Source organism: Argentina silus, assembly GCF_951799395.1.
Source record: "Argentina silus genome assembly, chromosome: 21".
Lineage (NCBI taxonomy): Eukaryota > Metazoa > Chordata > Actinopteri > Argentiniformes > Argentinidae > Argentina > Argentina silus.
The window spans coordinates 2,156,083-2,168,582 of NC_139675.1; the positions used below are offsets into that span (position 1 = coordinate 2,156,083).

General features: G+C 47.5%; 1 protein-coding gene across 1 annotated transcript in view; it reads right to left on the bottom strand.

Moving 5' to 3' along the window:
- znf827 (zinc finger protein 827) overlaps positions 1-4,857 on the bottom strand; it is a gene marked incomplete at its 3' end in the record, with an annotated part of 40,819 nt that extends 35,962 nt beyond the window's left edge. Inside the window, exon 1 of the mRNA XM_083692785.1 lies at positions 4,644-4,857. Within this exon, the coding sequence (XP_083548911.1) occupies positions 4,644-4,686 (43 nt within the window). The 5' untranslated portion in view covers positions 4,687-4,857. The remainder of the gene's footprint in view (positions 1-4,643) is intronic.
- Between the last annotated feature and the right edge of the window lie 7,643 nt (positions 4,858-12,500).

Below are 12,500 nucleotides of genomic sequence, written 5' to 3' on the forward strand. Positions count from 1 at the left end.
CCACCTCAGTCCTACCCACCCAGCAGCACCACCACCTCAGTCCTACCCACCCAGCAGCACCACCACCTCAGTCCTACCCACCCAGCAGCACCACCACCTCAGTCCTACCCACCCAGCAGCACCACCACCTCAGTCCTACCCACCCAGCAGCACCACCTCTCAGTCCTACCCACCCAGCAGCACCACCACCTCAGTCCTACCCACCCAGCAGCACCACCTCTCAGTCCTACCCACCCAGCAGCACCACCACCTCAGTCCTACCCACCCAGCAGCACCACCTCTCAGTCCTACCCACCCAGCAGCACCACCACCTCAGTCCTACCCACCCAGCAGCACCACCTCTCAGTCCTACCCACCCAGCAGCACCACCACCTCAGTCCTACCCACCCAGCAGCACCACCTCTCAGTCCTACCCACCCAGCAGCACCACCACCTCAGTCCTACCCACCCAGCAGCACCACCTCTCAGTCCTACCCACCCAGCAGCACCTACCACCCACTTCTCTGGAACCAGTCCGGTTAAAACTTTACCCAACCAAACTTCTCCCATTTAACTCAGTTAACACAGCCTCAGTGCCCCCCCCCCAAATACAAATCCCGGGACCCTGGACCCTGGACCCTGGACCCTAGACCCTGGACCCTAGACCCTGGACCCTGGACAAGGCAGGCTGTGACGAGTGTGAACGGTCTTGAATACTGGGCTGCGTTCCATTCCAGAAAGCCGTTCCCTCCGATCTGACCTCGTTCATCCCCCCCGTCACAGATCTGACTGAACACCGTAGCTGGATAGGTGCAAGCACATTATTCTACACTGTGCATCTTCTACCTATCCAGTCTCATCAGATCTGTGAAGGGGGAGTGAATGAGGTCAGATCAGAGGGAACAGACTTCTGGAATGGAACGCAGCCCAGTATTAAAGAACCGTTCACATTCGGCGGTACACTGCAGCTGGATAGGTCCAAGCCACGTCGTCCTCACGGTGCGTCTTCCACCTATCCAGCCCCATCAGATCTGTGAAGGGGAGGGAACAAGGGCAGATCGAAGGGAACAGCCTTCTGGAATGGAGCGCAGCCCCGGTCTCAGAGTATGCCGAGGGAGGCGTCCATCCACGCCACCTTTCCCTGCCCTTTAATTCATTCCTAAGTGAAAGCGTGTGTATCATTACTCGCTTGAGCTCCATTCGGCCGAGGCCAGCCGGCCGGCCGAGCCCCATCAAATTGGGGGGTGGCGGCAGAGTCTGGGGGGTGGAGGGTGGAGGAGGGAGGAGGGGTGGAGGGGTGGGGGGTGGGGAGGGATTCTTGGCAGAAATTCCCCACAAAGTTGATGCCAGGAGCGAAATGGAAACCTCCCCTCATTTTCCTTTCTCCTTAATCCAATGTTTTCAGGCCCTGGCCCCGCCAAGGTCATTATAATCATAGCGAGTGGAAAGGAGCCAGTGACCCGGCATTACTGTTAAGGTACAGAGACACCCCCCGACGCAGGCGGCGGCAGCAGCAGCCATTGGCCGGTTGAGGAGGAGCATGACTCTGTGCAGGGGCTAGTCATCCCTCCATTTCAAATGCAGATAACCTGCAGAGAGTACAGGAGGAGGAGGAGGAGGAGGAAGGGAGAAAATGTCTACCTCCCACTGCCCCTGAGGTTTTGCCCTTCATGATATGGGCTCGGGCTCGGGCTCGGGCTCGCTCTCCCTCCCTCCCTCCCTCCCTCCCTCATGTATTTGTATTCATATCTTGACGTAGGCTAATCATGTCTGCAGGACCGAGGGGAGAAAAACGTTTTGGAAAAAATGGTGACCTAGGAGCATGACCTCACCTAGTAACCCGTGGGTCTGAAAGGACATGCTGCTGTTTCAAAATAAGACCGCTGGCTTGAGTCTATTACAAATTAGTAAACAGAGGGCGACTTCTAAACTTTGATCTGTAAAATAGCTATGCTTCATCCGGTAAACAATTTCACTACCAATATTTACACTCAGTTATAGGCCAATAGGATTACACAATAATCACGCACACCGAGGTCGTAATGAAAGGCAGTTCTCATTGTGGCGCCAAAGGTTATGTTTACTTGTCAGAGTGAGGGCGCTGTACTGTACTGTGACCTCCACGGCCAGCTTGTGTGTGTGTGTGTGTGTCCTCTCGCAAACCACGCAACACAGCTTGACGCGCCACACACACACACACACACACACACACACACACACACACACACACACACACACACACACACACACACACACACACACAGTAACACGGCCCAAATATCTGTGTGTCCCTGCTAAGATAAAGCACCTTTACCGTTCACTCTAGTGTATTAGCTTGCCCTTTCCACCACGGCCTGGCTCAGATAAAGAGATTTCAACTTCAATATTGTGCTTGTCGCCTGGCAGCTGACCAATAGCTGCTACAGGCCGAATAATGAAAACAAACAGACTGACACGACAGACAGACGGCCAATGAGGTGAGCCGACACGTCCGATCTCGAGTGGGAGGATCCGAAATAATAAAGGGACCCAAAAAAATAATCGTAAAAAGAAAACAGAAGCTTTTGACAAACGCATTGTCCAGTGACAGTCCTATGATTGAATGGTGGAAACAATTTCTGGCCACAACTCCCCCCAACAAAATCGAAAAAGCTTTCTTTTATTGGACAGCGGGAGACACTTTGACAGAGTAGGCCTTCATTCACAACCTCACGCCTAAATCATTTCCACGGTAAGCCTGGTCTACATGAACGACTTTATTACAGGCAATCATTCTACAGACCATTTACCTGACCATGTCTGCATCAAACACCATAGGCTATGTAGGCTACATAAGCACGCTGTCACATGTATATAGGTTAGAATATAAGCCATGATGTGCCAGATAAGGGTCTGTGCAGTGGGCACCTCAGGGTGTACAGAAAGCGTCAGGATGGAGCATGACCTCGGACCTCGGCCAGCCCAGTGGCGTATATTCTCCGTCAGTAACATATGAGTGAGGGCCAACTGTCCAAATATCTCTCTCTCTCTCTCCCTCCCTCCCTCTCCCTCCATCTGTGCTCTCTCTCTCTCTCTCTCTCTCTCAGCCTCTCTCCCAGCCTCCACACCTCCCAGCCAACCGCTGCAATTTCCCAAGTTCAACCCTGGGTCAAACACCTGAGCGCTATATCAGTGGATGATGAAAAAAAAAGAAAGAAAAAAGAAAAAACCTTATTCTGGTATTTTTTTTCATGAAGCTGGGATTGAATATGTGGATCATTTTTTTGGACCAAGACCAGAATGAACAATGTTTGATTTCAATCACTGTTGTTGCACATGCTCAAAGTTATTTCATCAAAATGTCAGTACTGTATTCACTGTTATCTAAAAAATAACATGGCAGTAAAAAGCTGCACAAAAACAGCTATCAGAAATTGCCTTTTGACCGTAGCTCGTGTGCTGAAGAGGCATTGTTTGACATTTAAAAAATGAGAGATAATAGTGTCATTAAGGTAAATTAATTAAGTCATCATTGATTTATGAGATTAATCACTCAATTATTCATGACATTTGCATACCAATATGACTCATTAAACCGTGTTCTTATGCATGTCTTCTGCACAGAGCACTTCAGGAGCAGAATTGCCACACTTGGCCAATTCCTCTGATCATTTTCTCCCCGTTCATTCTACCTAAAGCAATCCTCTAGCGGCCAAAACCTGTCACTGCAGTTTTCCCCCCCAATTATTGGGACTGATAAAAGCACAATCTAACCATCCTCGCTACGCAGGGTCAAATGAACGAAAAATAATCCCCCATCATTTCACGAAATCTATTTCCCATGTTTTCTGACATACAGTCGGAACACAACCACACCATCTCGTCAAAAGGGTAAAAGTGCCATTTTGCGTCCCTGCCCGCGTTATTGATCGTACTCTGTCTGCAATGAATGGCGAAGAGGAAGGAAGAAAACCCTGAACTTCAGGTGACCGATCATGGCTTTGACATAGCCTTCGTGCAGACATGAACCCCGCTGAACTGGGAGGGGTGGACGAACAAGAAAAATACCTCCGCTTAAAAAAATTCTCTCTCCAGACTTTCAAAGAACTCGACGTAAAAAAAAAAGAGAAAAAAAAAAAAAAAAAAAAAAAAAGAAACTACGAACCGCTCCGTCGTTTTGAGCCGCGACGGAGAGAAAGTTAGACGTTTATACCCGAGAAATGAAGTTGCTAGATAGCGGCTATTGCTATCTAACGCGGGCTAGGGCATGGACGCCTGAGTCTGGCTCGTCTGATCCGACTGACCCTTCATTTTATTGCGGCCAGATTCTCAGATCCTCCCCTTTCTCCACCGAAAGAGAGACTCGCTCGGACAGACAGATAAACGAAAACGCTCAGCCATTATAGCCATATACAACCGAAACACAAGCTAACTGACCGCAACCTTTAGGGGAACGGGACCTTTATCGATTATACTCTTATTAAAGCCACGTACCGCTTATGCACTCCGCTGGCTAGCTAACGCCGTTACTCACCGCCAACAACATGGCTGCCTCGCTCAGACCTAAAAAAAGGAGAAATAACCTACGCCGTGTCTTTGTCTGTTTCACCTCTTTAACCCTAAACTACTGCGCAAAACACAACGGAGAGCCATTAAAATTGCACAAAAGCCAGCAAACGACTTACGTGAAGGCAGGCGCTTGGGTTGCTCCTGCTTCCTCCTTGGCATTTTCCCCCTTTTTATCACATTCTCCTCCTTGTTTTAGGGATAAGAAGAAAAAAGGTTTTTTCCCATTGAGATTGTAGGCGAGAGTGATGGCAGGGACTTGTCGTGCACCTGGCTGTCCTCGGTTCTAAGTGTATTGTTGGGAACAGGAACACAGGAGGAGAGGAGGTGCTGTTGTTGTTGCCGCCGTGGTCTTGACTATGGCTGCTCTCTGTGTAAGTGTGTGTCTCGGAGCCCCTAACTAACACTAATGCGGGGATCAAAGGGCAGCAACAGCAGAGCAGGCACACACACACACACTCGCGCACATACACACACACACACTCATACACACACACACACACACACACTCAGAGGAGCTCGCCTGCGAGAGCAGCGTAGAAACGGACAAGGTGCCCCCAAGCTGACAGGGTGTATTGCCGACTGCAAAACACAAAACATATTTGATAACAATGTTTAACATGTATTTGATGAAACATGAATAAATAATAAACAATGCATAGTATCGTTTTTTTAATTGGAAAACTATAATATCAGGGTTGTCTTTTTTTTCGATTTCTATTTTTTATTAACACATTTCATGATTGCATTTACTGTACATGGTACTTAATGGGTAGGAAATGTCCGTTGAAGATTTTACTGAATGTATTTGAATATGGATTCACTAATTAAAAATATATCTCCCATTTTTAGGAAAACAATGATGATAACATTTAATTATAATTTGCAATTAACCCTTTCATTTTCATAAATGACAAATGAGACTGATTGTATTATGACATTAATTTGCATTAGAATAAAGTTGCCAATTAGCGATACATATCAACCGTTTGAATCCCTCAAAAGTAAAATGTAATGAAAAACACATTGCTTATCTCAAATCACATTAAGTAAAAACACATTTGAAAAAATTAGCATGAGTTGTTCTGAAGTAGCATTGCCAGATTTATGATGAACTTTTAATAGTTTGCACTGCTGGTGTTCGACCAACACAACATTTCAACACCATTACCCACAATAACGCTGGTACCCCTCTGAGGAAACATTTTATGTGAACAACAATATCAGTGCGTGTACCCCATTGAGTGCATGTAATAAGACAATTTTTTCTTCTTTTCTTTTAACCAAAAAGGGCACCGAAACAGAGTTTTCTCCCTCTTAACTAAGCATTGTGTCAAGGTGTACACCCCAATATCAATTTTTTTTTTTTTTTTTTTTACCAAAATAAGAATCAAAGCTGATTATTGTTTACCCCCAATACTACTTCCCTAACCCCCCAATATCCATCTTCATGTTACTACAATATCTTCATTGAATGAAGACAATTAAATGACATATTTGGTTCCATTTCCGCATTGGATCCATGCAGGGGTACATGCAGGTAATAATAACTTTGTTGACCAAAAAGGTTTTCTCCCTCCCTACTCAGTGCTGGGAGTACCACCAATAGGCCTACAGTCAACCAACCACCACTCTTAATTAATAACTAAAGTGTACTTCAGCTGCAATACCACATTGAGTCATACACACATAACCATAGCCAGGCCTACTTGTCATAACAACATTGTTGACCAAAATAAAAAAAATATAAAAAAAAAACTCCATGTTCTCTCTCTCTGTTGAGCGGTTGGGTTTTTCACAGCGCAGGCTGTCCCTCTCTCCCTCTCTCCCTCTCTCCCTCTCTCCCTCCCTCCCTCCCTGCTGGACTCCTGCAGGCTGCGTTCTGTTGGCCGAACACATTCTTTCACACCTCGGCCGTGTGTGAGGAGAGCTGTGTCTTCATCCATCCCTCCATCTCTCCTCCATCCTGCCATCCCTCCATCCCCGCCCGCCCGCCCGCCACCCACCCGCCCCGGCGGAGGCACAGGAGGCTTGTTACCGTGGCAATTAGCGAAAGACCAAATTAGCCCTCCCAGCCAACCGCAGGTGACACCAGCTCTTTGCGTTTGGCTAATGAGGAGACAGAACATCATGATTAGCATCCCTGTATTGTCTACTAGGAAGCCAGAAAGAAAAGCTCCACAACCAGTAGTCCAGTGATGGGGGGGTATTTAAATAAACATTTGTATAATGAAAAGACCTGGTCACAATGGGGGTGTAATGTTGATGATACAGTATAATCAGTTCTACATTGTATGTCAAATAAGGGCCGCCATGCGTGGTTGGTGAGAAGAAAGATATTCGTAACGTAATTAATAACAGTGTGTGTGAAAAGAGGAAGCGTGGCGTCATTGGTTACATGACCACGTGGTCGGCGATAACTGCTAGGCCACAATACTCTCCTGCCTGTGTTGTGTTGAAACTCCACTGTAGGGTGTCAGACACCAGCACTGTGTGTGTGTGTGTGTGTGTGTGTGTGTGTGTGTGTGTGTGTGTGTGTGGACAGCTGTGGTGTGTGCACCTCACCTGCACCTGCAGCTGAGCACTCCTGTGTGGGGACCAGGTGCTCTGTTCCCCGTGTCAGGGTTCACTTCCACACCCTGTACAGTGTTCGCTGGGAGATAAGGAGTTAACAAGGGGTTAAATGCTCCTCTGTTTTTCTATGCTTTTCATTACCCATCTTTCCATACAGTCACCAAAGCCAGATTGTTTGATGTCCTGCTTATCACACGCGCATGCACTCATTGTGAGTGTTGTTGCTGCTGTCTGTGACACTTTACACTTCATTGCCGTTGTTTTGCTGTTATCATGGTTTTCTCCTTGTTTAATGTTATTATTATAACATTGCACTGCAAATTGATTGTCTGATTGTTGCTAACAAGTTGCTAACAAGAAAGCATTTCATTGTATTGTATCCTGTACTGTAAATTGTGTCAATGGCCATTTACAATTTGAATAGATTAGATTTGCTTTTGAGAAGAAAGATATACAGTACATATTCATGGCACATTCACATAATAATCCTCATGTAGTTCTGAATATGAAAGCCTGCTTTGAAACTGATACTGCACTATTACTCCTGTAATAATAGTGTATTTCCTCTCGTGCTCTTCAGATTCTGTGTGTGTGTATGTGTGTGTTTTTGTGTCTGTGTGGGTGTCAGTGTGTATGTGTATGTGTCAGTATCGGTATGTGCGTGTGTCTGTGTGTGTGTCTGTGTGCGTGTGCATGTGCATGTGTGTCTGTGTCTGTGTCTGTGTGTGTCGGTATTAGTGTGTCTGTGTCTGTGTTTGTGTGTGCCTGTGTGTGTTGGTGATTTTAAGTGTGTACCGTATGTGTGTCGGTGGTGTTTTTGTTCAAGTAGAGTTTCGTCACCAGCGGGAGGTCACAGTCTGTTCCCTGACCCCAACAATGCCAGGCCTCTGAGGTAATGCTGGCAGCAAGACTTGCCGTTGATAGTAGCCATGGCAACGGTGACACGATGACCTCACTCAGGGTTGCACCTAAAGGTCACTGCTCTGACATCAGCTGGGATGTGTGCACTGGGTCAGTGCACACTGTCGGAAAAGTAAATCAAATGCTGTTTTTTTACCCTTTGTTACAATTAAGAGTTGTCGTTCAATTCATTATCGCCTTTCTTGGTTGGCAGAAAATGTATTTGCGGCATGAACATTCACATACAAACAAGTGCACACTAATAGATATACTAGCAAGTGCACACAGCGAATACTAGCAAGGGGCACTCAAGTCTCTCACACGTTTCATAATTAAGTTGAGTAATAAGATCGCACGAATCCGAAGAATAAACCCCTCTCTCCTGATTATGTTTCATTTAACCTCTTGATAACTACCAGCGTTCTTCTGCTTCGAGAACAGCTCATTTTTACAGTTGTTATTGTTACTACTTATTAAAATGGTTCCCCGCAGTGGCGTGGCAGTTAGCGCCAGCTAAAAGAATTTCAGGTGCTTCAGCGCCGAGGATGGATAGAGAGAGGGGGGGGGTATCTGCCTCGGGGCGGGCCTGAGCCTTTCTTCTCCAGTTTCAACTAGCCCCCCCCCCTCTCTCTATCTCTCCTCCTCTGTGTCTCCTCTAGCGTCGTGTCCCGTGTGGGCTAGGCTAGCTGGGCTAACGCTAGGCTACGCTAGGCTACGCTAGTGTGATGTAGCCCTAGGGTAAACAGAAACATCTGTCCCCTGCCCAGCCACCACTGTCGCAGCGCGATAAATCCTGCGGGTGGTTGGTGCCAGGGTTGTCCGGCATGCCACCTGTCCCCCCCCCACACACACACACACACCCACACACACCCCCTCCCTCCCTCCCCCATCCCATCCCTACCCCTACACACACACACATATGCATACTCCCACACACACACACACACACCCACACACACATACTGTACTCACACACACACTATTTCACACCCACACCCACACACACGCACACACACACACACAAACACACACCATTTCACACATGCACACACACACTGCCCTGCCCCCCTCGCCCTTCGCCCTGATAGTGTGACAGAAGCAGGTGGCCCCCCCTCTGTGCCCTCTGGCCTTCTATGCTCTCGCCCCGGTAGGGACGTTTGGGGGGGAGACGGACCCTTGTCGCCTTGTCCTCCGCTGACCAAATACCACAGGAGAGAGGACCATGGTGACCCATACCACACCAGGGCTATTCTGTTACAGCTCCTGGTTTTCATTCTTTCATTCCTGGTTTTCATTCTTTCCGTGGGTCAGTCGATGACATTAATTGGTCAGTGAACCCCCAGGTAGAGGAGAACCATTGGTACTCCAGCCCTGATGGCCAACAATGCCCTCTCCATGTGTTGGTTCAGTGTTGTAGCTCAATCCAACTCCCTCTCTATCCCTCTCTTTCTTCTTCTTCCTCTCTCTCTCTCTCTCTCTCTCTCTCTCACACACATACCCCCTCCTTTCTCTCTTTCCTTCTGTCTCTCTCTCCCTCCTCTCTCTCTCCCTCTCTTCCTATCCCTCCTTCTCTCTCCCTCTCTTCCTATCCCTCCTTCTCTCTCCCTCTCTTCCCTCTCCCTCCTTCCGTCTCTGTTTCCCTATCCCTCTCTCTCTCTCGCCCTCCGTGTCTGCTAGTGTGACAGAGGCAGGTGGCCTTCCTCCTGCCCTCTGACCTTCAACACTTCCTGCGTGGACAGGCTCTACACACACACACACACACACACACACACACACACACACACACACACACACACACACACACACTGCAGAGGAGGAGCCTAGGTTGCCCCTGGTGAACTAGGGGAGAGGTCTTGCTTAGGCCCGGGGGACAGGCGAGGGTCCTTCAACTCACGGACACAGAGTTATTTTAGCTTACATGGCCAAACCTGACTCGTCACACTGCACCGTATTTAGATGTTCTTTAGATGTCAGCAACGTTGTACTTCAGGGTTGAGGTCAATTCACTTTCAATTATTTCCTACCGGTTTGTTTAGTTTCTTTCATTCTGATGAATCAAACTAACGTTGGTCTCAGGCATAGTGTGTGTGACCATGCACTCCAGCTCACCTGTGTCTGTCTTTCAAAGAGTAATAGCTTTTGTCAGAACTCCTCTTCTCCTCAAGTGTTTCAACTGTAAGTGCTCGTTCAGCCCATCAACTGGAGGAGCTCACCAGTCCTCTGTCACTTTGTCAGCATGCGTGTCTGTGTGTGTGTGTGTGTGTGTGCGTGTCTTTGTTTAACTATGTTGAGCATATGTTTATGTATGTGTGTGTGTCTTTGTTTAACTATGTTGAGCATATGTTTATGTACGTGTGTGTGTGTGTGTGTGTGTGTGTGTGCCTGTGCGTGTGTGCATGTGTGTGTGTATTGTGAGAGTGCTCATCAGATTATGTATGTTTTATCATGTGCTTCTCAGCTACAGTTTGTGTATGATTATGTGTGTATGTGTGTGTATGATTTGTTGTTTGTGTGTGTGTGTGTGTGTGTGTGTGTGTGTGTGTGTGTGTGTGTGTGTGTGTGTGTGTGTGTCAGGGGGAGCCCTCTGATTAATGTCACTTCATTCTGTAAATGGAGCATGCTGAACATGTTCTGATAACTCTAATGCGTTCTCAGTCCCAGCTTGATTTTATTGCCACGGCCTAATAGGATATTGCCACTATCGCAATTTGGATTAACTTCCATATCGCTGCTGTTGAACCTAGTGAATGACTAAGGGTGTGTGTGTGTGTGTGTGTGTGTGTGTGTGTGTGTGTGTGTGTGTGTGTGCGTGCGTGTGTGTGCGTGTGTGTGCGTGTGTGTGTGTGTGTGTGTGTGACAGCATGTGTGTCTTGTCAGCGTGTGTGTCTGTCAGCGTGCGCGGTTATGGTCGATTAATTTCTTATTCAGTACCTCCTTCTTATCATGAAATCACAACAGCTATCTTCACAAATAGGCCTCCTCCATATTGTTAGCATTTACAGTTGTTGTTTTTCTTCCCGAATGAAAATATGTTTCGGGAAAAATTGATGACCCTGTAAGAAACGTGAGACCTCTGAATATGATGTACATGAAGAGAAGCACAAACTGTTCAAATAAACGGTGCGTTAATTAACAGCACGCTGGTGGATATTCTCGAACCAACCTTCACATTTGACTGTACATTCTTCCTGGTTGACTTTCCACTGCCAAAGAGAAACACAAACACACGCACACACGAGAGCACACACACACACACACACACACACACACACACACAGCCACACACACACACACACACACACACAGCCACACACACACACACACACACAGCCACACACACACACACACACACACAACACACACACACAGCCACACACACACACACACACACACACACACACACACACACACACACACACACAGCCACACACACACACACACACACACACACACACACACACACACACACACACACACACACAGGTAACAAAACACTGGTAGTGCACGGTAGACGGGCGTGCTGTTGTGAAAGCCTGTTTTTGTCTTCCAGGGAGGGTGCTCTGTGTGTGCAGGGTAGTCTGCCCTCACTCCGTCCTCCTTTGTTTCTCCCTACCTCCACAAGCTCCTCCTCCCTCCCCGCCAGCCCTCCAATGGGGGAGTCTTCAGGTGTTGACCTTATCGGGTGGAGGTCGGAGCCAGGTCAGGGATCTGTTGCTAGGCTACCATCAGATAACCGGTGGGGGTTGGCAGCGCGGAGCAGTGCAGCGGGGAGGGTAGAGGAGCTCCGTCATTCAGAGCCTGTCATGTAATCTCATTCATTTGCAGACAATTGTCTGGACGTCAGAAAGGTTATCTGGCCCATCCTGTATAATGAAACACATTAAAATATTAAAACCGGCTAAGCAGACCATTGGCAGCTCCACTTGGCAAGCGACGTTGGCGTTTTTTACGCTCATGCCAACTGTCGTGCGGTGATGACATGATGCCTCTGAAAAGCTGGTGTGGTTGAGTGAGTCGGAATGCAGGCGCCTGTCAGGGAAACTCTGCTTGAAAGAAGGCTGAGAGAAAGATAATGTGGACTTGTTGTGGTTTTGAGCGCAGATTGTGAAAATGTGGCGAAATCGACTTTGTTTGAGTACACTCGTCAAAACGGGAACGGGAAACAGTGTGTGCGTGTGGGTGTGTGTGTGTGTGTGGTTGTGTGTGTGTGTCAGTTTGTCTGTCTGTCTGCCTGCATCCACTTGATATAATATATGCATCGCATATTAGGAGTATGTTATGGATTATAGATCCATTCATGACTCAAACAAGTGGTTGTGTCCAAACCTACAACCTTTAAATAGAGCAAACGCAAACAAAACCCAGGGGGGCAGTGCAGTCTATTGATAGAGAGAGAGAGAGAGAGAGAGAGAGAGAGAGAGAGAGAGAGAGAGAGAGAGAGAGAGAGAACGAAAGAGAGAACGAAAGAGTGTTGTTACATTTTCACACAAACGCGATTCTCT